The sequence below is a fragment of the Meleagris gallopavo genome, chromosome 5 (genome assembly GCF_905368555.1).
Source record: "Meleagris gallopavo chromosome 5, MGAL_WU_HG_1.1, whole genome shotgun sequence".
NCBI classification, from domain to species: domain Eukaryota; kingdom Metazoa; phylum Chordata; class Aves; order Galliformes; family Phasianidae; genus Meleagris; species Meleagris gallopavo.
Window position 1 is genome coordinate 10,035,198 of NC_139408.1, and position 25,281 is coordinate 10,060,478.

At 42.1% G+C, this 25,281-nt stretch overlaps 2 protein-coding genes across 6 annotated transcripts; one reads left to right on the forward strand and one right to left on the reverse strand.

Annotated features, from left to right (window-relative positions):
- Positions 1–1,114: 1,114 nt before the first annotated feature.
- CYP2R1 (cytochrome P450 family 2 subfamily R member 1) lies at positions 1,115–10,154 on the reverse strand. Of its 2 annotated transcripts, none has more exons than XM_085224196.1 (5): positions 9,773–10,154; positions 7,241–7,382; positions 4,975–5,607; positions 2,531–2,860; positions 1,115–1,818 (listed from the first exon to the last, which is right to left on the reverse strand). In XM_085224196.1, exons 2-5 carry the CDS (start codon positions 7,245–7,247, stop codon positions 1,643–1,645), a joined length of 1,146 nt encoding a protein of 381 aa, XP_085080322.1. In that variant the 5' UTR covers positions 7,248–7,382; positions 9,773–10,154; the 3' UTR covers positions 1,115–1,642. The 2 variants fall into 2 exon arrangements, with proteins under 2 accessions (XP_085080322.1, XP_085080323.1); XM_085224197.1 differs by having other exon boundaries at positions 9,769–10,145.
- Positions 10,131–23,571, forward strand: CALCB (calcitonin related polypeptide beta). 4 transcript variants are annotated; one of them, XM_085224198.1, is made up of 5 exons: positions 10,131–10,219; positions 10,869–11,025; positions 19,402–19,497; positions 19,796–19,927; positions 20,744–21,336. In XM_085224198.1, the coding sequence occupies exons 3-5, from the start codon at positions 19,412–19,414 to the stop codon at positions 20,940–20,942; spliced, it is 417 nt and encodes a 138-aa protein (XP_085080324.1). In that variant the 5' UTR covers positions 10,131–10,219; positions 10,869–11,025; positions 19,402–19,411; the 3' UTR covers positions 20,943–21,336. The 4 variants fall into 4 exon arrangements, with proteins under 4 accessions (XP_085080324.1, XP_085080325.1, XP_085080327.1 ...); XM_085224199.1 differs by lacking the exons at positions 10,131–10,219; positions 10,869–11,025; positions 20,744–21,336 and adding exons at positions 18,271–18,359; positions 22,633–22,820; positions 23,141–23,571; XM_085224201.1 differs by lacking the exons at positions 10,131–10,219; positions 10,869–11,025; positions 20,744–21,336 and adding exons at positions 18,271–18,359; positions 22,636–22,820; positions 23,141–23,571.
- Positions 23,572–25,281: the final 1,710 nt, after the last annotated feature.

The window sequence follows — 25,281 nt, forward strand, 5'->3', positions numbered from 1 at the left end:
GGACAGTGCTGAGAAGCTCAGCAGCTTTCTCTTCTGTACTCACTCACTCTGTATGCAAAAATCTTAGGAACAGATTATTTGCAGCTTTCATGGTGTGTCAAATATACAGGAATAAGGTTTATAACCATCCTCTCCTTTTGAAATATCAAACCTCTACAGAAAGGTAGTTTAGCAAGAAGAGTTGCTACTCTTCCCTCTTCAGAGCACCAGGAATATGCTTTTGAGATGTTCTCTGTTGGACATGTGGGTGTCATCTCATCCTTAAACATGGTAAGTAATTTAATTTGGATCTGTTGCATCTTAAGTCCATAGTAGTCTATGTAAATGAACTGATATTAGCTGTATTTGACACTTTTCAGTTGTTATTTCAAAAGAAGGGAAGTATTTCTGCTCAGTATGAACTGAAAACCTCAGGTGAGAAGAAAAATGTCTAATTTCTGCCTTTGAACTTTCCTGCAGCTCCAAGTCAAAGCAAAAGGTGTGAAAACAGCAAGACTCAATATTAAGCCTTGTTTGTAAATAGCTGTTCCCTCAGCACGTGTGTTTTTCTGAACCCTATTTTGAAGTCCAACTACTACCCACACAGAGTTGTGCACTCACTGTATTTGGAGCACTGGGTTCTCCTGTAGGGCCTTGCGTCCATAAGTCACATTCTACCAATAACCATAAAGCAATAGCTGTCAAGCAGGATCAAAAATGGGGTTACTAGAAGTCAAATAGCTTTTATGCCTAGAACCTGTGCTTAAAATCCAGTTAAGATTTGTTTCTCCCTACCCTACTCTTTCCTTCCCTCCAACAAGGTCTCTTCTCCTGCCAGACTCATAAGCAGACTCTTAGTATAGCTGCACTTGACTTTTGTAACACAAACATTTTTTTTTTAGACTACTGAGGCAGAGCTTAATTGTTATGTAATGCTTTGTGTTGGGAGGAAATGGAGGATGTGTCTGGAAATGCAATTAACAAGCAAAGTGCATTTCTGTAATTGTCAGGAGCATGGGAATAATGGAACACGTTGCGTATGTTACTGAACAAAAAGCAAGCCATAAAATACATCAAAAATGAATCATGCAGTTATCTGACTTACTAGAAAATGAAGACCATATAGGAACACTGGGAATGATGAAGGAAGGATTGAAATGCTTTAATTATAGACTTATTTGTCGAGGTCGCAAATTATAATTTCTCAGTTACAGAAATTTAAACATACCTTTAAAATCATTTTAGCTGTGTGAATTTAATAGAGAATTATATATTTCAGCTTTGCTGGAATAAGGTATACAGGATTTCTACAGATAAATTTGTATATAAAAGTATAAAAATTTAAGCCATATTCTCTATGTCATAAAAATACTCTCTCAAAGTAAAATAGCTTGCTAAGAAATTAAAAGCTGAATCAGAAGTTAGATTCAAAACAAATTTATGGAGTGGAAATGTCACCTTTAAACGCAGGATTTGTTTTATATTCTTGGTTGAGAGTGTTTTTTTGTCTGCTTTGTGAAAACTAAGTAAAAAGAAACCATGAACTAGTGCACAAATAACCATAGTTTAAGTCATTAACATTTTTGTTCTTCCAACTTGAATACATTTAGAAATAGAAGGCAAGTGACCATTTTACTCCGCCTGACAGTCTAGACACCTCTCTTCATCGTCTTTCTGCACAAATGAGGTATGGCTGTGGTTGTAATGTCATGCCTAATCTTGGTTTGAGATCTGGAATCACACCATGAGGAAAACACAGGTGAAATCGTTGTAGTAACGAAGTGAAAAACAAAAACAGTTCCATTCGAGCTAGCTGTTCTCCAAGACAATGTCTTCTTCCTGGATTAGAAAAAAAGTTTTTGAAAAGACTTGTAAAATTATTTACATTACATTTGCACTTTTGTGAATAAGAAATTGCGGCTTCGTAAGACGGATTACAAATTTTAGAAGTTTTAAAATCAAACAAGTACAGAGAAGCAAAACAAGCAATAAAGATAGAATTCATCACATCTAACTTAGGCCATTTAGAAGTTGTGCATCTAGTCCAAGAAAAGTGTCTTAGGACTCCCTGAATATTTTCTTGGGGCATAATGTAGTGCCATATGCTGACCTCCCTTGGAAAAATACCTGCAATTTCTGGTGCTGACCAAAGTGCTGAAATTTGAAAACTAGCTCTACATATCACCTGTTTGTGACAAGTTCAGCAGCAAATGACTATGCACGTTAATTCTGAAACAAATAGCTCTTAGGTGCCACGATGATCTGATATGTATAAATTTTGCAGATAAGGAGATACTACACAGGTTATTTTTTTGTTAGTTTGTATAATTTGTATAATAGTTGTTGGTTTGTATAAGTTGTAGAATAGTTTATTTTTATATAGCATTATCCTAAAATGTGCTATGCCCAGAAAAGAACATATCTTTAAAATAGCTGTTTCATCAGAACCACGGATTTAAATCATGCTGTTCATTTCTGATTTATTGTCATCACTTTTATGTTGTATGTTCCTAGATTTATGGGAAGGAACAGTGGAAGGAATCGTTTTTACCTAATGAAAAAGGAATAAATGCATCTTTCTTGACAAACTGTCCACTGCTGTCCAAAAATCTCTCAGGAAAAAACACTTCTGGGTTGTTCCAGTATTTTTCATCAAAATGTACAGAGTAGAGGTTTGTAATAACTGTAGTGCCTTCAGGAATAGAGTAACCACGTACAACAGTATCTTTGGAGGTTGCGTGAAAAATACCTAGTGGAACTATGTTACAGAATCTTAGAACTTCGTGGAGAACAGCCTCAGTATATGGCATTTTACATTTCTCTTCCAAAGTAGGCATTTTGTTTGGGCCGATGACTAAATCGATCTCTTTTTGAACATGTCCTGTTAGGAAAAGGAATAAGTGAAAAATCCTTTATATTTTATAGCTTGAAAATATACTTATAAAAGAATATTGAAACATGACATATACCAAAAATATAGTAGCTTATATGTTTTTAAGGTTAGACCTTTGTCTTCCTCTTGCTAGCAGGAATTCTTGTAAGCATACAAAACAGTAATCTTTGTTTCAAGATTAACTATTAACAGTAAAATCATTCTTTAATATATTCTTTTGTTCTCAAGTTTACTTCTGTTTCATCAAAGTGAAGGGAAAAGCATGAGACTGCAAAAATAATGTACTTTAAATACCTGAATGGACACAGATAACACTGATATTACCTACTTACAATGGTGCTTGTCTAATTCTGCTGAGTCTTTGAAATTGACACAGTGTAAAATCATTCACTCTTAAACTGAAAATAATTCTCACTGTAATGTATCAGATAAAAAGAATCGCAGTAGCAAGATTCTGAATGTAACTGAAAAGAAAAAAATCAATCAATCCTCATTTTTTTAGCTATTTTTAAAATTAAGTTCCTAGGAATAAGATCAGTCTTTAAAAAAATCTCAAAGGCATTTGGACCTCCTCTTTTTTTTTTTTTTCCTCATAAGCTTTCTTTGTTGAAACAGTCCCTAATTGATAAAAACAAATTTGCATTTTTACGTTTCACGTACAAATAATGAAAATCTGAATAGCAATAGAAAAATTCTACCAAGAATCACCAGGTTCTTCAATCTGATGTGACGGTATTTTGTATCGATATAAAGAGATGGGAAACAGCTTAGTGAAAGCACATTCTGTAATGTAGTGATTTATTGGCGTGTATTGTAAAAAAAAAAAAAAAAAAAAAAAAAAAAAAGTAACCGCAATTTTTATTTTTATCTAGATGATATTGAATTCTGATTCAAGAATGTATTGTACTGTACAGTATCCAAGATCAGAAGATTATTTTAGGTGAGTGGATTTCTAAAAACTGGCCAGTGTATAGGAGAAGAGATAATGTTTTTCTTGATCTCTATTGAATAACAATATCTTGGTCAGATCTCAGGGAGTGAGGATGTTTTTAGTCTTAGAATAGCTCTTTTCAACACAAATATGTATTCTAAAACTTAAGTACCTATAGTCATATTCTATCATTTTTAATTTTTTTTTGTAGACTTTCTAATTGCACTACATCAAGCATGATGATGAATTAACAGAACACAGAAACAGAAAAGCAGTATTTAATTTTTTTAGAACTATCTGTTTTAAATTATCTGAAATATGCTGACTGCTTAAAAATAGCAACCTCACTTTTATGCTTCCACAAAAGAAGTATTCATTTTGTACTCAGTGAAGCCTAGGTATTTCTCCTTAGTTAAACATCCATTACCACAAAAATAAAACATAACCTTTCATATATAAAGATATCTGATTTCTAGATAGAACTGAAGAGCCTTACACACGTGGGTAGTGTTCTTATCCCTAACCTAAAAGAATGTTCAGATTGATGTTAGAGCAATATTACTTGGTCAAAGTAGCTTTACAAGTTTGAGTCATCCAGACTGCTTTTTCTCCAAACCATGAAAGTTTCTATTTGAAGTAAGTGCTGCTAAGATTTTAATAGGATAAATAAATTGGTAGGCAGTGAAAGAAGATGACTAGTTACCTCTGAAATCCAAATTTCTGCATAGTGTCTGGGCTGATATTCAAACATCTAGTGCTCCCTTACTTCCCGATAGCTGTAATCTTATCTTTTTGTTTTTAAATGTTTTTTATCTTTCTTCCAGAAATATAAATAACTTTAATCTATTTTGAATTGAGGTGCTTAAGGAAAATCTAAATTGCAAGTAAGATACCCAAAATATTTTTGCTGCTGTTTTTACATTTTGTTATTATTTCTTACTTAATTGCATGTATTTATTTTAATATATAGATTTAGTGTATCTACCAACCAATATTAAGCAACGCAATGCAAAATTTAAATATATTAGAAATATTTTATGAAAAAAATCAAACTCCATAATAAGTTGTAAAACAATTTAATAACATCCTAAAATGTTATTATCATACTTCATTTTATAATTTGCAATGGGAAGGGGTATCAGTCAGTTTCTCAAAACGTCAAAGTTCTTACCTTGAATGTTTGGATAAAGAGCCATAAATAACACTGCCCATCTTAAAACATTTGTTGTGGTTTCCGTCCCAGCTATGATGAGTTCTCCAACAGAGAAAATTAAGTTTTCTCTTGAATATGTAGATTCTGGATCACTTTTGTTGCAATCCATCTCATCTAAATATGCATCTATAAAATGTCGAGGTGACTGAGGTTTCCTATTTTCAGAGACTCGTTCTATAAGCTTATGAAGAAAGTCATAGACTTCTGCTGCATTTTTAAACAGCTGCTGGTGTTTCCCAAATGGCAAGATACCGATCCAAGGAAAAGCATTATATAAAAATACAGAGGCGCTAGCAGCTAATTCAATATTTTCACTGAAAATCTCAATCATGTGCTGAAATTCAGTATCTTCATATGTAAAACGTTCTCCAAAAATAATCAAATTAGTAATGTTTGAAACGGCATTTGTTATCAAGTGCTTAAGATCAAATGGTCTGCCTTTGTAGGTATCAATGGCATCAAGGAAAAACACAGATTCTTCTGAAATTTTGTGTTCAAAGGACCTTTGACCATATCCAAAAGTTCGAAAGGTATTTACAGCTAATTTGCGATGTTCTGTCCATCCTCTGCCATATTTACTGTTCAGTAAGCCTGAAAAAAATGTTTTGATACAGCATTTTATGCAATGCTTTTTTTTTTTCCTCAACAAGACAATAAAATTATTTAACCATTCAGTCCACTCTAAAAGTATATTACTATCAGTCGAATAAGCAATTAGAAGATTGCCTAAACAACCCCTCTGCCTCGAAGCTGAATTAGATATACCTGTGCTACTACAAGCAAGCAGACTTTATACCCTTATGTAAAAGCATGTCGGATTTATCTGGAAACATTTTGCACTTATGGAAAATTGGAACTAAGAACAATTGCTATGAGTTACTTCCACTATAACATCAGCAGGTACACCAAGAGTATTTTGATATCAAAATGCAAGCCTCCTAAGTCATAAGACATATACTAACGTGTGGTAATGCCCACATTTTCCTTTTTCACTGAAGTTTTAACTTAGTTTTTACTAAAAGTAGTATATCCTATAAACAAAAGCTGAGGTGAAGTCTGTCTATAACTAATTTTAAAAAAAGATCTTTTAAGATTAGATTCAAAGAATTCAAATACTGAGTAATCTCTCAGTATTTGTCTCCCTCAGATTTATAAAGGTCGTACTACTTCTCAGCATCACTGGGAGATAAAGTGCCATAAGGAGGTGGGGCTGCCAGTCTAGGTTAAAAATAGTTATGTTAATAAGCACTCTAAAAGAAAACCCTGAATGTAGGAAAGAACAAGGTGCAATTTTTAATGATGTGGTTGAAATCTGTATAATACAAGGTCAAAGAGCTGGTGCCAAACGGATATTACAAAGCCAGGCATAAAAGGCAGAAAACAAAGAAATAGAATGGAAACACCAGAAGAAATACTGACATTTAACCTCAGAAATTAAATTTGAGGTGCAGCTCTTAAACTCATCAAAATTTCTGAAGTTCCTCATACACCTGTATCTGAATGTTCAAGGCCAATTTAATATAGATCTTCTCCCTAATAAGGCCACAGAAATCATATTTGCCAACTCAAACAGACCAAATCTGCAAGGAAGACAAGATGAGTTGCAAGAAAATAGAATCACAGAATCACAGAATGGCATGGGTTGAAAAGGACCACAATGACCATCTAGTTCCAACCCCTCTGCTATGTGCAGAGTCACCAACCACCAGACCAGGCTGCCCAGGGCCACATCCAGCCTGGCCTTGAATGCCTCCAGGGATGGGGCATCCACAGCCTCCTTGGGCAACCTGCTCCAGTGCCTCACCACCCTGTGTGTGAAAAATATGTTTCTCAGAGTTCATGCTAAACAACTGGAAGAGTTATAATAGATAAGTATAGCTATTTCAGAAGACTATTGCACTGCTCATAGCTAAAAGCTAAGAAATTCTTCAAAGCTAATTTGATTCCCAGAAGCAAAGAAAATAGCTTTCCAACTAACATTAATTGACTGAGGAGGGGAGAGAACGGAGATAAAATAAATAAATAAATAAATTACATGTATCTTGCTGTGGAATTTAGCTCAGGAATGACAGTCTTTTCTAGACATCTTTAAAGAAGCATTGAGTATTTCATGAAAAGAGATAAGATAGAGAAAACAACTGGAGCAAATGTTTCATGCGATCACACAGCCTAATAAAATCTTATGGACAAAAACGCATTTCTGTTTGAAGACACTAGCACTTACCTCCCATGTTTGTCAGCTTCTTAAACAAAGGAAGAGATGGCCTGTCTGCAAAAATTTCGCTTTGGTGGACAAGGCATTCTTTCACTGCATCATAGCCATTCAGCACAATAGCAGATATACCTCCCAAATCAAGACTGAAAATCTTTAATGGAAAAAAAAAGAGATTATAAAATGCTGTTACAACCAAATCTTACAAAGAAATAATGAAAACAAGTAAATATAACTAATGAAAAAGTGACACAACACTAAACTTCAATGCAAAATATGGATTTCATAAATATAGCAATAAACTTCAATGGGCATACAAGAAACAGGAGTGTTCTCAAGTACTGACACAATTGTGGCATCATAGAATTTGTTGTGAGCTAAATTAATCTCTGTCAAATGATACAGTAAGTTAGCCTATACTACTACATTCTGCTTTGCAGTGCACCTAATGGGACCAAACCCCCAAAGTAAGGATTGGAAACACTTCCATATAGTCATTAAAAAAAAAAAAAAAAAAAGTGAACCTGGAAAAAAAGTTTTTTCTCCAAATGCAAGTGGATGAAAGGTACATTATTTATAGAAGAACTAAAGTACTTGTATTATATACAAAGAAAGGAGGGAAGTTTCACTGCTATCTGTCGCTTCTTTCTTCTGCAGTAAAAAAGAATCCAGTAGTTCAATCTGGTTAAGGGCATTGTGATCGAAGCTACGAGTTCTTCTGACCAAAATTTCCATCACTTAGTGATGGCAGACATAGAAGTGGTGTCAGTGCTGGAAGACAGCCAAGCTCCACCTCATCCTTCCTCTCTGAAACTGGGCACCAGCTTACTTTGCACAGACTCCCAAAGACCCATCAGATGACAGATGTGATGAGAGCCATGATGACGGGCAACAAATGATAGCATAGCCCAGCTAGTCCCACCTCCTGTTTCCAGAAGTGCTCAGCACTCCATGCTTTGGAGAAAGATGCAATACACCCTGCAGAAGGCACATACAGGATAAACACAATGAAAATCTTCTCCTAAGCTTAATAAAATAAAATAAAAATGAGGCTAAATTCTCAAGACTGAAATTCTGTATTCCTTTTCACATTTTTGTTAGCGTATTAAATCTGGTATTTTTCACTTATACAAATCTTTATTTTTTCTTCATTGTAGCATTGCTGACCATCGCAGTATGAAGAAGTAATGGGCAGTAGTTTAGTTACTCATTCTATGAAGTCTATTTCCTTTTAGCAAGGGTAAATTTTTCACTGTTGCAATTGCTCTTTTTTACACGATGGGAAGAAAGTACCGCTGTACCTCTTGGAAGCATTTATTTTTGTGTACTTCAATCATAGCCTACTTATCAATCTTTGTATGTTGTGAAATACTTTTAAAAGATCATTTCCTTGATCTCTTCTAGAGCTCCCAATATCCTGGTCCGCCTCCTGATCTATCTCAAATTCTGCAGAATTGTTGGTGACAGCAGGTGAAGAGAACTGCAGTCAGCATTCAGGCAAGTATAAAGCTTAATTTTTGGTTGATACGTTTGCCTTCCTATTTTCATTCAGTTCATCCCAATATTTTCCTTGAAAGACCTTTACTGCCAAAATAACAGGAAAGAGATGAAGAGATAACCCTACCCTTTCACTTCTGCCACTGAACATGCTTTTCATTCACACACTTTGTTTCTCATTCATAAGACTATGACTGTTAAGTTTCTTCTGTAGCTTTCATAATTAAAAGCTTTACAAAAGCTTTTGAAAGACTTATGTGCCATCATCAGTATTCTTTCATTTGCTTGTTCAGGGTGTTATTTAAACACCTCTTAACCCCTTAAGCAACTCTTAACAGTTTGAGGAACGTGATTTTCTAGCCCAGCCAGTGTTTGTTGGACTCAAAGCTCTCTCCTTCCACCGATTGAGAATCCCTCTAAGAAAAAGCCCGCAGGCATTCCGGGGGACGGAAGGGGGGCGGGCAGAGGCGCACAGCTACACGTGTTGCGTCTCCTCTGCCTGCCTTTCCGAGCCAGCACTGGTAGCTTGGGCTTCACTTTTCTGAAGCGTGTAAGAATAGACTGCTTCCATGAAACGGAGTAATGAAAAGAAACAGTTGAGAAGCAAGAAAACATGAAAAGGAAACAAACAAACAAACAAACAAATATCACAACATTCCTGTATATGTATATAAATGGACTGTCAGTAAGTACTCCAGTATCACTCTGAAGGCACTTCTATGCAGTTCTTCCCGTGACAATGCTGCACTATGCCATGCCTGCCCTTCGGTTTCCTGCGCGCTCTGCCTCAGGCGAAGCCCCGCGAATGCAGGGCAGCCGGATGCTCGGCCGCACCGCTGTCCCGAAGCGGAGCCCCGGCACGCACGGGAGCGGAGCCGCTCTCTGCCCGGGGCCGGGCCGCCCGCCGCACGCGTCTCGCCCGACGCTCAGCGCCGGATCTGCGGGGCCCCCGGCGCCGTCCCGCCCGATAGCGGCCGGGCCGTCCCGCCGCTCTGCCCGCCGCCTGCCCCGGCTCGGCGTCGGCACCGGCTCCCGCCCGGTACCTGCCCGTGGATCTGGCTCTGCCGCCGCATGTAGACGTGCGGCTGCTCCGCGCCCAGGGAGTGGATGTTGCCGATGAGGGGCAGCCCCGCGGGGCCGGGCGGGAAGCCGGGCGGCCGCCGCTGCTTTAACAGCTGCCGAACCACCAGCGCCAACAGTAGCAGCAGCGGCGGCAGCGCCAGCAGCAGCCAGGGCCCGCCTCCCGCCGCCGCCGCCGCCGCCGCCGCCGGCTCCGCGTCCCCCGCCGCCGGCCCCATCGCGCCGCTTCCTCCCGGCGTCCGGCGCCCGGCCCTGGCCCGCCGCCCCGCGTTGGGCGCTGGCAGAGCCGCCTCGCGTCGATCGACCCACGGGAGCGCCGCCCCTCGCGTCAGCGGGCCGGCCCGGCTGCGGGGCGGGACGGGGCTGCGCTGGTGAGGCGCTGAGAACTTGGGGCGCTCGAATGAAAATACCTTCGTACGTAGACCTGGAAAAATAGGAAAAGCAGAAATACGCGCTTTGGGGGTGTCTTTCCCGGAGCCTCCTCGGGTCTGGGAGACTGCAGACGGACAACCCCGTCGGGTTTCCTTCGCTTCTCGCCCTCCCTTCTGGCCACGATAAAGGGAATGTGCCCGTCCGACGGGGCTCCGCTAGTGGGCGGTGGGCACCGTCGGCAGAAGCCTGATGTCTGCTGGAGGACATCTCTGCGTAACTCGTTTTTGCCGCTGTTAGCGAGCAGGGCGGCACCTCGGCAAAGGGCTGCAGATGCTGGACAAACGCAGATTGCTTCCTGCCCAGCTAAGAATGCAATCCCACAATGAAGCATAACATCCTGTTGAAACAGTTCATAAAAAACTTCAGTCTGTTTCCGCTCGTGTTGTTGTACTTTTCTATCACTGCTACCGTACAAGTAGATCTTAACATACCAGAAGTACTGATGCCCTGCTAAAATTACAGTGCTGCGTCCAACTCAGTCTTTCTTTCTGCTATTTTAGCTCAGTACCTCCAGTAGTTCTGTAAGAAGATTAAGATCTGCACTGATACAGAGTTTGTACTGATGAACTTCATAAATAACCTAACTGATCAAAGTTCTCGGTCATCTAACTATCTAATGCTTAATCCCCAGTATGTTCCTGTGTTGGGATGTTCTGCTTCTGATGTGGAGGTACTAACTTGAGAGCACGTGGCCCAGAGGCTGAGGATGGCTCCTGATACTGCTCAGAAGGCATATGAAGACGAAATCAAGCACGACAAAGGCATCACTTTGAGAGCACAGAGAGGAGGTACTGTGATACTGTGTCTGGGTTGGGGGAAGGAGGGGCACTGGGAAATGATAAGGTGTGGCCTTTTGCCTGGCATTTTGGCTGCAAGTTATCTCACAGAACCATAGAATAACCCGAGTTGAAAGAGACCCATTAGAGTCATCAACTCCATGTCCTGGCTGTACACAGGACCACACAAAAATCAGACCCTATGTCTGCGAGTGCTGTCTTAACGCTCCTTGAACTCCAGCAGCTTGGTGTGATCACCGCTGCCCTGGGCAGCCTGTTCCATGCCCACTGTCCTCTGGTGCAGAACCTGTCCCCCACTCCCAGCTGCCCCTCCCCAGCACAGCTCCATGTCATTCCCTCAGGCCCTGTTGCTGTCACACAGAGCAGAGCTCAGCGCTGCCCTTCCGCTCCCTGTGAGGAGCTGCAGCCACCAGCTGAGGTCTCCCCTCAGCTTCTCTGCTCTGGGCTGAGCAAACCAAGAGACCCCAGCAACTCCTCATACATCCTCCCCTGTAAATCCTTCACCATCTTTCTGGTCACCTTTCAACACTGTCTAATAGTTTTATATTCTTATTGTACTGTGGCACCCAAACCAGTACACAGTACTTAAGGTGAGGTTGCACCAGCACAGTGTAAAGCAGTGCAATCCCTTCCCTCACATTTTGTTTCATTATGAAATTTCCTGTCATCTTGACTGAATTACTTTGGCCATGCCTGCAAAAAAAAACATCAACGTGTCAGTGCCCTAAGATTTCTCACCAGTGGGCAACAGATTCAGGACCCCAGTTTGGCTCAAGCCAGAGGCAGAATGAGGGGAAGTGATTAAAAAAAGGTCTGCAGTTTGCTTGAGCAGCTGTGCTGAAACATGCGAACTCAAATGGATGGATTCAAACTTACTTAAGTAAAAAAGAGGAGGTTTAAAAGCAGCATATTTAGGTGAATGGAGGTACACAGATGAGCTGATCAAAATACACCTGTCCCAGATAAGATGACACTTGAATAGTTGAGTATCTGAGGAAACATAGCCTAGCTGCAATTGCTTTGATTTTCACTTTTAAGGGTGTAATACATCAAATTCACTCAGAGGATCATGATTTCCAGTGCATCTGTCTAAGAAAAGAAAGCAAAAGTGATTGACTTCTTGGCAGCAAGCGTTCTGGGGAGGAAAAACAGAAAACAAACATAGCATAGGAAGACCCAAGAAAAAAAAGGAGGTACAGAAAAGTCCAACAGTCATTTTCAAGTGGGGGAGAGAACAATCAAAACTGATCTTATGATAGTATTTGGGCCCTGGTGACGGAGAAAAGAAGATAGTGCTATTCGCCTTAACAGAGGATGAGAAATGAAGAATATGATTGCAGAGCTGTTATATCTGATTTGGTCAAGCCAAAAGGTGATGAATCTACCAAGGTTAAAAATCCAACAGTCTCTAAAGAATGATTAAGTGGAGGAAAAGTATGACTGAAAGGTATGGATAAGTATGACTGAAAGTTGTCAGAAGTGATAAATGAAGCTTTGCAGACAGATGACATCACGTAAGAATCGAGATGCAGGAATTCAAGAGCCCAATGGGCTATCCAAGGATGGATTCCTTGCCAGTTCCTCACTGATCTTTTTATATTTCTTTCATTCTTTTGAGAGTGTGGGGGTAGCTTGTGCTGAATTGCTACTTTGGGAAGGTTTTACTCATCTTAATCACAGATGATCAAATGAGCAAACTCATAGGATGAGTAAAGGTTTTGTGATTTCAATTATAAAAAATGATGGCTGAGTAAGGAAACCCATTAAAGTGTGTATCTTTATTAAATTCTAAAACATTCTGGTCATCACAATTCACAATTACTTTGCACCATAAATCCTGTAAGGAAAAGTTGGATGCAATCAAGTAACAGCAAAAATTACATTCTTGCCTTCTCCAAAAAAGCAGAAGGCAGTTCTTTGAAAGGAAGTGACTGTGCATGTGCATAGTTTTGACTTCAGAAGGAATTTGAAGAAATCTACTCATCGATGGGATTGTTCTTTCAGTAACAATATTAAGAATCCAATGACAACTCTGCTACATTCTTGGGAGGAAGATGAAGTCGCTTCCAAGCTCCATCAAGTATCTCACCAACTTGAATTCAGCTGCAGTTCAAAGCAGGCTTCTTTCTTTGTCAAGCGCAAGTGGCTTTTGTGAAGAGTCAAAGTTAAACAGCCAGCCAGAAACTATTACACCTGGTCCTCCCCACACAGATGGCACTGCTTGGCAACAACAGGGACCTGTCACTGTAGCAGCCCACTGCACGGGGTCAACAGAATGGTCCTGGAATGGGCTGATCAAACTGTTAAATTACACTGTGGCTTAATCAGGGTTAGGGTTCCCTACTATTGAGACAAAGAATGAAATACTGACATGAGCTCTCCCAGGCTTCTAGTATCTTGTGAAGAACAAATACAGGGTTAATGTTAGGATTTACCAGGCAGTTTCTCACTAGATTTTTGCTGACATGCTCTGATGACATATAAGATAGCACTTGTGCAAGCGATCGAAACAAGGTTTTATAACTATGCTATTGCCTAACAAGGTCTGTTTTCAGTTCTGAGGCTGCTTTCCAGATAAGGAGTTTGTTCAACTCCTATCTCAGCTGGAGAATGTGTAAAACTGAAGTGGAAATAGGTGCTGTATTTCAGAGTGAGATTCTCCCATGCAGTTTGTCCCCTTTGTGTTAGCCTGGCCATGCTGTCAGTCTGCCCCTGGCTGAATTTGGTGAGCTGAAAGCTCCCCTTCAGGGATTTCCCTTGTCAGAGCACTGGAGGTGCAGCCTGGGACAGAACTGGGTCTGGCTGGAGTGCGGTCGAGTTTTGCCAGTTCTTAAGGGTGGAAATGTTGCCAAGTGGCACAAACTGGGCCTGCAGCCTCTGTGAGCCTGCCCACAGGCTGAGCTGTGGTTCTGCAGGATGGAAGATGACGGAGCCATAGCCAGCTTCCTTATGATCTGCCCCTTCTCCCCTGCCATAGAACCCTCAGTGCCGCACAGCGTGACCCACTTTGTTATAAAAGATGATTCTGCACCAGGTTTTTGAATATGTACGGGGAAAGTACTTCAAAGCCAAAGCTCATTAGGAACGTTTCAGTGAGATTAAAACAATCTAGCATCGATCTTCTGTTTAAAATGTCTTCCATATTTCAGTCTGGAAGCTTTTCTAAGGCATTTTGGAAGATCTGAATTTGCTTCCAGACTGATTCATAGATTTCCCAGTAATTAGCTCAATAACAGTTCCTTTCTTGAGAAACGAGTCATTGAAGCACCCTCAATGCTGATGCTATTAAAAAGGGAACCCTCTAGCGTTGTTCTGGTTCTCACTGAAATGCTGCATTTTTCTAAAGAGAGGCACTCTTTTTTTTTTTTTTTGCCAAATTTAAATGGAACTACAGGATGGATGGGTAAAATATAATTTGTGCGGGTAAATCTGACATGAGCTTAGTCTAAATATGAATATTGCCTTCTGAAGGCTGTGGTTGGGAAAAGGATCAGATGATTTAGGGAGGTAAGATCTGCAAAAACCAATGCTAGTACAAGTTTGGACTTTTGTTGGTAAGTTGGTAAAAGTTGGTAAAGTGTTATGTTTCTGAGTTTAAGTAAGTCTCTAGCTGTTAAAATTACAGAATCTCAGAAACTGGAGATGAAAGAGATGAAGAAAGCTTGTTTAGCTGATCATATTCCTTTCCTAGAATGAATATTAGCTACATGATGTCATTCCCGACAGATGTTAGACTACCATGCCATACAGTGGCATAGAAACTGTTAGTATAGTGCAATAGAAATTGTTCTTATATGGCATTAACTTCAACTGTAGGAAGCTCTTTCTAATATACAGCATCTCTACTGTTGTCTTTTAAGTTCATATATTTTTGCTTTTTTGAGCATTATTACATTATTACTTCTGTGTAGCAAGTATTTATGTTTTTATCTTTCTCCATGATCTTTCCTTCTGTTAACTGTTTCTCCAATCTTCATGTTTGGTTTGGTTTGTCTTTTTTTTTTTTTGCTTTGTTTTGTTTTTCTCCTAAGTCACTTTACAGGCTCCAATAATAATGTTGGATTTTTTCTGGACTCCCTCCAAGTTGCCCAGGTCTTTCTGAGGTATGTCATGCTACCCTGAAGAGAGTACAGTGAGGTCTAGGTCTTATCAGCAGCAAGTAGAGTGCAAGGATTAGCTCTAGGGCCTTAAACACGACATTCCTGTTAACAGACAGCTTTCTTTTACTACAGCATCATGTGGCTAACTCAGGTCCAGATCAATTTTCTGTGGGACAGACTGGGATCACACATTACAAAAATGTTTTCATGGATGCTCAGCAGCGTTCACTGTCCCCTGTATGCGTTGTCATCTTCTTCAGTGGAAGTGTTTTCCAGCCATTTGTGGAGACAGGAGGCTGAATTAGGCATCCACTTGGAACACGGACAGGTAGAGACACAGAGACAGAAAGGCTGTGTAGCTTTTATAACCCATTTTAACATGAAACATCCTGCTCTGCAAATCAGGTGACGTTTAAGAACCTCACTGCAATGTCTGTGGCTTGTTGGCATGATGCCAATATTTATAGTAGAAAAACAAATGGTTGTGCTTCGAGATGTATAGTTAAATAACATACAGTAGGATATTGGAAGAAATTCAATCAAATGTAGAGAAAGAAAGTCAATTGAAAATAGAGCAGCCTTTTCTGATTCCCTACAAACTAATTAAAAGAGGAAATTCTTCTTTTATTTGGAGCTGCGGGTTGTATTAGATAATCTAGTTTCTTATTAAAAAAATCAAGTCATTCTGTAGCTCTTCAGTTCATCTCCTTTGAACCTGTACAAACTGATTGTTTCACCTGACTTCAGGCACTGAAGGAAGCAGAACCAGATCCTTGTTTCTGTAAGCCTCGTGTTTCCTTAGTGCAGTGCTCACAGGTACCCCACTGCACTAGTTTTCCCACAAATACTTAACCTCTGGTTTTGGATTTATCTAGCAGCAGGAAACGTTTATCCCATAACAACCCATCACTTTTTGACAGCTTCTAAAACTAGACAATCCCATCTTTGGAGTTCTTTCATAGCTGTTTCTTCTCCATCTTATGTATAAGAGAAGAAAGGAAGAAAATCTATCTGATGAGACCAGCTGATGTATAATTGTGGGGAAAAAAACAGAAGGAGCTGGGAGTCCCTCCATTAGTGCTGGCAAGGAGCAGCCAAAGCACTTGCCAACACCCAAATACTATTTCATCTTTACGCTCACAAAAGTTTATCTATTAGCACTAATACCTGTTGCTTTAAATTTATGTTTCTTCCTGTGAAAGCCTAAAGTAGAAATGCTGGCATCTGAAATCTGTAATCAGTACATCCTGCAGGCTCCAGCCCGGGGCTGAGTTACATTGGCAAGAGAAGTACTCAGAGTGACTGGAGTTGGCTGTAAGATGGAATACAGCTTGCTATCCCCCGGAAGAACTGAGATACACTGTTCCTACATGGTCGTCTGGACTTTTTAAGGTTAAAAGATAAATATTCCTTGCCGAGTAAATAAATCCCCAAAGAAAATGAGTGTGATTAATTGTTAACAGAGAGAGGGGAAAGGAATGGTGGAAGGCTGGGGCTGTGAGTTCAGTCGGTGGAGCTCCCACACCATACATCTGTTGATGGAGCTGCACAAGTCGTGCTGAAACAGCAAAAGTGATGCCGACCTGTTCCTTTGGGTGCTACCTCACGTTGGTAAATGCAACCTCGGAAAGACTACGTGAGAAATCATCACAGAAGTGTCGGAAATATATTTAAAATTAAATACTTCAGTTCCTTCTCTCGGGAGACCGAAGGTTCCCTTGGCACGCAGCCGTGCATCACAAAGCTAACTTTCCATGTGCGCCTGCGGGAGCAGCAGGAGGGCTGTGGGACGAACCCAGCCGGGAGGGAGCCGTAACGAGGAGCCGTAACGGGGAGCCCCTGGCCGGGCTCAGTTCGTCTTAAACGGTTTTGCGGTCATCGTTCTGCAGAACGAGACCGGAAAAGCGGTGGCAGAGCCCGGCTGTAGCGCGGTGCCCCGCTGCGGGAAGGGAGGAGTATGGGGAAGAAGCCGCCATCGACTGATCAGCGCGCCGCGTCCATGCTCCTCTTCCAACTTCCAAGCCAGCGAAGAAATACCTGTTCTCGTTTCTCCCTACCTTCGTTCGCCCGCAGGTGAAACGCACTGCTTCTGCCATCGGGAACCGTCTGTAAAACAAGCAAACAAGAAAAAAATAATACAAGAGGATGTGGCAGCAGTGCCCGGGTCAAGTCTGCCGCCCTCACCGAGCACGGAACGAGAGCACCAGCCGTCCCGCACCCCGCCCGCGGCTCAGCTCCGTGCGGCCGCCGAGTCCCTCTCGCAGTCTGGGGGCCGATAGCGGCAGCGCAGCGCGGGGCGCGTCCCCGTACCGCGGGCGGGGCTCGGCAGCGCCGCAGGGAGGGGGCCCGGAGCCAGCGGGGCCGGGGGCTGCCGCTTCCCCACTCGCCTCCCACCCGCCCCACGGGCGGCTGCGGAGCGGGGGGTGTGGGTTCCTCTCCTCCCCGCTCCTGCCCGGGCCGGAGGCGGCTTTCCGCTTCTCTCCGGTCCTCGAGACCTCTCGGCAAACACTCCTCCGCCCGTGCAAACATCCTGGCGGCAGGTGCAGACGGTCCTCCGCGGTGATGCGAGGAGCCGCGGCAGCTGCCGGTAATCCGCAACAGCCCGCGGGTCCCGAGCCCCCCCTCGCCCCTGTTCCGAGCGCCGGAAGGCGCTGCACCTGCCCGTGCCGGCGATAGCGGCGGCAGAGATGACGGCGATGATTTCCTCGAGGGCTGCGGGATCCCACCGTGGTGGGAGGAGGCTGGGGAGGCGGCGAGGGATGCTGCTCTCGGCCGCTCGGGGCCCCTCGCTCCGGCCGGCAGGGACCCGTCAGGCTCCGCTCGGCACTGCGCGTACGCCCCGGCTTCGCGGCCGCAGCCCCTCCCGTCCGAACGCAGCCGTCGGGGCGCCGTGAGAGCGGCAGAGGCCGCCCGGAGCGAGCCCCGCGGGGGGGAGTTGGGGAGCGTGCGGCCGGGCGTCGTAAGCAGCAGTTCCCCCTCTTCCCCCCGCCCCGCCGCCGCCGGCTTTTTTGTGAATGGGACGGAGGGTCCGAGCGGGGCATGACGTCACCGCCGAGTCGGACGGCCGGGGAGGCGATTGGCTGGCGGGGCCCCGCGGGCGCCCACGCAGGCTGCCGCGGCGGCAGGTATAAAGGGCAGCCGGCGGGCAGCGCGCGGCACCGCGGCTCGGCGGCAGCACCACGGCCTCCGTTCCGCGCGGCACCGCTGCTCTGACTCGCACCACCGGTAAGACCCGCGTGCTGCGGCGCTCCCGGCTCTCTCGGGTCCTTACGCTTACGCTGTCGTGCGGGGCTGTAACGCGTTAGTTCTCCGCGTGGGTGGGTGGGTGGGGTGTGTGTGTGTGTGTGTGTGTGTGTGTGTGGTGTATAGAAGGAAAGCGAGCAGAGCAGGTAGGTGGGAGCCGGGCCTCGCTCTCTCCCTCGCTCTCCCCATCCCTGTGACATTTGCAGGCTGAAAGGTGTGGGGCAGCCGCCGTGCGGGGCACTGCCGGTGGCCTTGGGGCATCTGAAGGCTGAGCTGGGCCGGGAACGGGCGGCTGAGAGACCTAGAGCTGATGGGGCAGTTACCCGTGTGCCCGTCTGAGCTTGGAGAGCTGATGCTGTGAGGAACAGAGCTGTAACTCAAAGCAATTCCATTATGATTTCTTTTACAGGGTTTGCTTTTGTGACAGGTTCTTTTTCTTTTTTTTCGCTTAACTTCTCCTCCCTCTAGTTTCTGAGTAGGAATACTTATAGAAATTAAGTTGTTTAGTTCTTAAAGCATGATCTGAGCTGGGACATAAGCATGCTAACTGCCTAGAAGCAAGCAGCTTCAGGTACAGTGCCAGCAGTGGCACTTCATTCTTGACAGCATTAAACTGTAAGCCTTTTTTTCCTTCTCTCTCCTTATTAATTTTTTTTCTCATGACTCTTCTTGTGCAGCTGCCCCTTTGCATTGCACACCCTGCATGACATTGTGTAGCAGACAGGGGGATGTGTTTTCAGCCAGTTTGGGGGGAAAGGCTGCATTAGGCTGAATGCAGCTGGACAGAACTGCGATTCAGAAAGGCTGTGTTTATATTCCCCGTAATAGTATTCAGTTATCTTAAAAATCCAAGAAAACCAAAGCAAAATGGAGTGATTAAAAATAATTTTAGAGGAAAGAAAACAGTAAAACAGAACTGTGAGCACTTGTGTGACTTGTGGCTAGGAAAGGACCTCCTCAATAGGTCTTACAGGATTGAGATGATTGGAAAACAGCCATTGCTTGATATGCCTCTTTGTTGTAGAGAGGAAATCATGGTTATGCTGAAGATTTCATCTTTCCTTGCTGTTTATGCCTTGGTTGTGTGCCAGATGGACAGCTTCCAGGCAGCTCCAGTCAGGTAAGAAGCTGGTCATATTGCTGAGTGCTTTGTCTGAATGGTTTGGAAACGCTTAACTTTTATTTTTTAAGAGCTCTAGGAGAGAAAAAGACTACAGAAAGCTGGCTTCTTCTAGGGCTATCTATGATACTGACATTTTTCTAACTACGTATATAAAACACCTAATGCTGTGCATGTGTGTGACTTACATTTTCACACCCGTGAGAGACGCTGCCGATGACTTACAGCAGTGCAGGACACGCTCCTCTCTCCTTTACGTGGCTCTCCGCATTCATCCTGCTTTCTTGTCTCTGCGTAGACCTGGCTTGGAGTCCATAACAGATCGAGTGACGCTCAGTGATTACGAAGCTCGGAGATTATTAAATGCACTGGTGAAAGAATTCATACAGATGACAGCAGAGGAGCTGGAGCAAGCCTCTGAGGGGAACAGGTAAGGACAACAATTGTGGGGGTAGGAAAAGGTCAAGTTGGATGTCAAACATTTCACAAAGAGCCACCTGAGCAGACCCTCTCTCTTTTGTTTTTGTTTTCTTGGGGTTATGGCTAACTGATCACCTAATTTGTAAAGGAGGATAATGTAGAGACATCCTAACGTTTGTGTCAGGAGAATGGCTTCCACTTAGGTAACCTGCTTCTATCTCTTACAACTGAAAGTGGAGGGCGATTTCAGCTTGAATGAGGGGGTTATGGGGGAAAAAATTACAGCAAAAGGTACGTTTTCCTAGTGGGAATGTTAGGGATCATTCAATCACTCTTGGATTCTCTGTCGTGAAAGTGCATGCTGTTGTAAGGCATGGAAAGCCCCTGGCAGAGGGGAGGTGCCCTCCCAGTGCACGCAGCGCCATCTCCCCCCTGGAGCAAAGGCATGCAAGAACGTTTGCATTATCCTAATAGGATTTGTATTGCAAAGCATGGTGATGATGTATGACAGACTGGAAAGCATGCTGAATACATGGAGAGTGAAACTTGCTGTCTCCTAACTGCAAGCATCTTAAAGGCTAATGAACTTGCTTTTTCAACAAAATGAATTCATTAAAAGCAGTGGTTTTCTTTAAGTGCATTTGTCTGAACCTTCCTTGCATGGAATGTGATGTGGAGGGATTCTTTTTATATTATTGTATTTGTATTATTTATTGTATTATTTTGATTTTCCTAACAGTAGATATTTGCCTACGGAAGAAATGCATGACCATGCATGTTTGAGATTATCCTTCTTTTGGGCATGTTTTTTTGTTTCCCCCTGCAGCCTGGATAGACCTATTTCCAAACGCTGTGCCAGTCTGAGTACTTGTGTGCTGGGCAAACTGTCTCAAGAATTGCACAAATTGCAAACTTACCCTCGTACTGACGTCGGGGCTGGAACTCCTGGCAAGAAAAGAAATGTGCTGAATGACCTGGAACATGAACGCTATGCAAACTATGGGGAAACCCTAGGAAACAACTAGGCGTGCTTATTTCTGCCCTTCCTCCCTCCCCACCCTTCTCCCCCTCCCCATTTTTTTTTTTTTTTTTGAAACCTGATGCATGTGGATCTAACTTTGATTGCTAACTCTGCTATGTTCTTTTGATTCTGTTTTTGACAGAGAATGTTTGAGGTGGACTTAATGTTAGCATGACAGAACATAACACATACATCAAGCTAGGGGAAAAATAAATAAAAATAGACAGCGCTGCCTTGATTTCAAATGATTTTCTTAGATATTGATTTAAAAAAAAAAACAACAAATCTAGACAAGGCTCTTCATTTCTGGCTACTAAATGTACTAAAAGTAGACTTTTTTTTTTTTTCTGTGCCTGCCCATGCACTTGTTCAATAAACCTATTTTTCTATAAGGATTAGATCTGTTTGGTTTACTTGTTTTAGAATGTGAGACTTCTAGGTAAGGCTAGAGAGGTTTTGCACATTGTAGTCGTGTTCAAGAGAGGCAATGCAAGAAATTCTAGAGAAGTTTAATAAGCTAAGAAAATGCAAAGGTGTCTTAGAAGTTATATATGTACATGAGAATTATGCAATATATGGACTGATGTAACCAAGCATGCATGCAAACCTGTTAGTAAATAGCCTGAGATGCAAAGGAATCAAAGGCTCATATAGAGCTGTACAAACTAGAACTGTAATCCTGTCTAGAACTGTGTACTGAACACTTACAGGTAAGAATTTTATATTTTCTCCTCCTTTTTTTTTCCCTTATCACTTAATGATAAGTCTTCACACTAGTGTAGTTAAAACCTGAGTATGTTTTAAGTAAAGAGGCTAAATTTTTTTTTTCTTATTGCTAAATGTTTAGGTAGCTTTGCCTGTATTTTAAAAGAAACACTTTCTTTAGCTGTTTCTCACAGTATGTTCCATACCTTTATTTTCAGTTCTTCTGTTGCAACACCATATTTATCCTGTAAGCAGAAGCCTGTTCTGAATCATGGCAACAGTGTTATAAACAGTATTATTTGTTACCATTAATGAACTGTCCTGCAATGCTTTTCTGAGCAAAATTGTTCTTCCTTCAGATGCTTGTCCTTGCTTTAGTAGAAAACTTTCAAGCAAGGTCTGTGTGAACATGTGTGCCATGAAATATTGTCTAGCAAAAAAAATTACTAGCCATGGGCTTACCTGAAGGTACTCTGATGTCAGTGTAGTATTTGCATAGCAGTGAGCTGTACTGACCTGGGGCCTAATGGCAGGAAAGATGTTCCCATTGGATCTGCAGAAGCAGTATGCTTATGGGTGGTTCAGCTCCGAAAGCACGTGAGTGGCTGCTGGGCCACTCACAATTCTTTGGGGAAAGGGGGGATTGGTTAAATATCCCAGATCTGCACCACAGTAGCATCTTTGTGCTAGCCATGGTGCCTTGGAGACAAGAAACAGCTCAGATGTCCCTGAAAGACTGGTTTGGTCCAATTGGTCTTCACTTCAATTGCCCAAGAAGGGCTTGTCTACCTTTCACAAACTGAGCCTGATACTTAAAAGAAGGAGCTTGTTGGTGGAGCAAATGAAATGCCTGCTACACAGCAAGCCTGCCCTTGCTTCTACGGAAAAAGCTTTCTAAGGTATAACATCCCTTACTGCCATCTTGTTGCAAGCAGGGTGGATACCTTGGAAACTGACTTGGAAACTAACTTTCTTCTCCTTTCAAAAAGCAGTGTAACAGCACAGAAAAGAGCGTGCAACACAGCTACCTGTGTGACCCATCGTCTGGCAGACTTCCTGAGCAGGTCAGGAGGAGTGGGCAAGAACAACTTTGTCCCAACCAACGTGGGCTCCAAGGCTTTTGGCAGGCGAAGAAGAAACGTTCAAATATAAATAGCTGAATGGTGACATGCATATGGTAAATATATTGCAATAAACAGTCTACAGTGTAGATAACCTGAGTTTGCAGAACTTTAGTGTTGCTGGATGAGTAACAGGCAGGTAGAAAAAGTACTCCTGGTAAACAGGGTAAGCAAGGGTACAAAAAGCTGTTACAAATGTTATTGAAGTTTGTGGAGAAGAGCTTTCAGAGATGTTCTCCTTAGGTAACTACTTAAATAACTAACTTCACAGTGCATTATCTAAATGCAACTGTACGGTTGGAACTGCTTATTTTCTCAGTTTGCTGGCAATGTTTAATTATCAACATATGGATAACTCTCAGTTTGTTTCTTTCAGGTTGATGTGAAACTGCAGACTCAGCTTTAATTTCCAATGAATGGAACTCTTCTCCACAAATCAAGACAGCCAAAAAGAAGATTAATTTTGCATCCTAATATTGAAAGCATTTTGTTTAAGACAAAAATGAGAACACTTCTGTTATGTATAGTACAAGGGACTCTAGTTATTCAAGTTAAATTATTGTATATTCTTTTTATATGCAAGTCTATTTCAAATAAAATGTGACAGCATCTATTATTTATCTTCTAGCATATATGTGATCCATGCTATTTATCCTGGCACTGCTGCCAAAACTCGGGGAGTTGTACTGAACTGCTGCCTAGCAAGGCCTGTGTGTATAACATGGTGTGCTGTGCCTTGGTGTTAAACACTTAACTATCCTGATTGTACAGTATGTTTAAAAAAAGAAACAAACAAACAGAAAACAACCTCTTAACTATTGTATCATTTGTGAATTTACGCAAAATTAAAAAAAAAAAAGTATTTTTAGATACACTTGGAATGAGAAACTGATTTATTTATTTATTTCATTTTTGAATGCACTTACAGAAACTTTTGGCAGTAGCCCAGCATCACTGCAAATTAGATGGCCTAGTAGTCTCTTATTTGCTATAGATGTAGGCTTTGAGGCAAGCGGTCCAAACTGGGAGAAGAGCAGCCTTAGAGTATGCATTCAGAAACCAGTAAGTGGGGAGGGTACTGCTTACTGAGACTTGTATTAAAAACAAAAAGGAGACACATTTCTGCCTAATAAAAAAGTCCAGAGGCAACATTTATCATGTGTGAGTTAAGACGGAATGTTTTCCTACGGGCTGTAGTTGAACTGAAACAGCCTAAGTTGCCTTGTGGCTTTAAGGTTGAAAAGGTAAATTAGAAATGAATTTTAAAAGGTGCTCCGGAAATATCCATTTCTTTTAAGCAAGGCTGATGCTAAGTCTACTTAGGGATCAGGGACAAATAATTAGAGTAAGTGGAGAAGAGGGTAGCTGGAAGCAATCCATGGCTCTTTAAGTGGTGCTGCCAGCTCCCTCCACAAAGCTGCTGCTTTTTCAGTTTAGTAGCTGAGTCAGATGTTTGTTTAGATTTGTTTCATGCTCTACAGCTGGACTCCAAACTCACTGTGTAAAGTAGATATTTAAGCCCCTCGTGATATCTCTGTCTGTCTTTGCTGCAGGTGTAATAGGAAAAAAGAGGAGCGAGGTTGACCAGATGTAGATAAAGCCAGTAAAACTGCCCAGTGTTGATGCTTCTGTAGCTCATTCATGGCCATGGTTTTATTCCTTGAGGGACATTTTAACTATAGTAAGTCAGTGTACAAAGCAGATCTTGTAGGTATAACTTGTGGAAGATATAAGCCAGTTTAGAAGGGAAAGTTCTAGTGCTTGAGTGGGTAAGGAAGGAGTGTGGAGTGAGTGGCCTCTCCTTAGGTCAGCTTAGAAATCTGTTACTCTGAGACAGTTTAGTACTTTTTTATTTTTTCTTGTGTACTTCCGAAGTAGCTTAGATTTACTACATCTGTATTTACTTGAACTGCATGACCCTGCTTGGGTCATGTGTGGAAGACCCAATTTTGCACTCAGGAAGCATTTTTTCTCTAGATTTCAGATATTTTTCTCATTTTTTTTTTCTTTGTACAAAACATGGATAATGTGCTGAGGTCACCTGATCACAACAATGCTCCTTTCCATGTCACTGTAGAGCCTTGGAACAAAGGTTGCAGGTGGTTTTTGTTCCCTACTATAGCACCAAGCTTAATCTGCTTCAAAATAAAATGCCTAAGCCTAGTTACTGGGATGAATGCATGTAAGTCAGTGATGCATATTCAGTAAGAAGCCAGGTAAAGCTCATGGCTCCTTCTGGCCTTAAAACATGACACTCAAGCAGTTTATTGCTTCAGTTTACAGCTGAGAGACATCTGAGGCTCCTGCATGTGTAGTTTTCAACCTTTTTAAAAAATCAGATCTTTTTTCATTTAAAAACTCACTATTTTCTTTCCTGTCAGCCAAAGGGATTTCCTCAGACTAACGTTCTACATCAAGTCACAAACCTAACATAGGCAAGACATTCTAGTAGAGGTTTTGGTTCTTATGTCGTTCTGGTTGGAGAAACGTTGGATCAAACTTTTGTTGTGCTTTTTT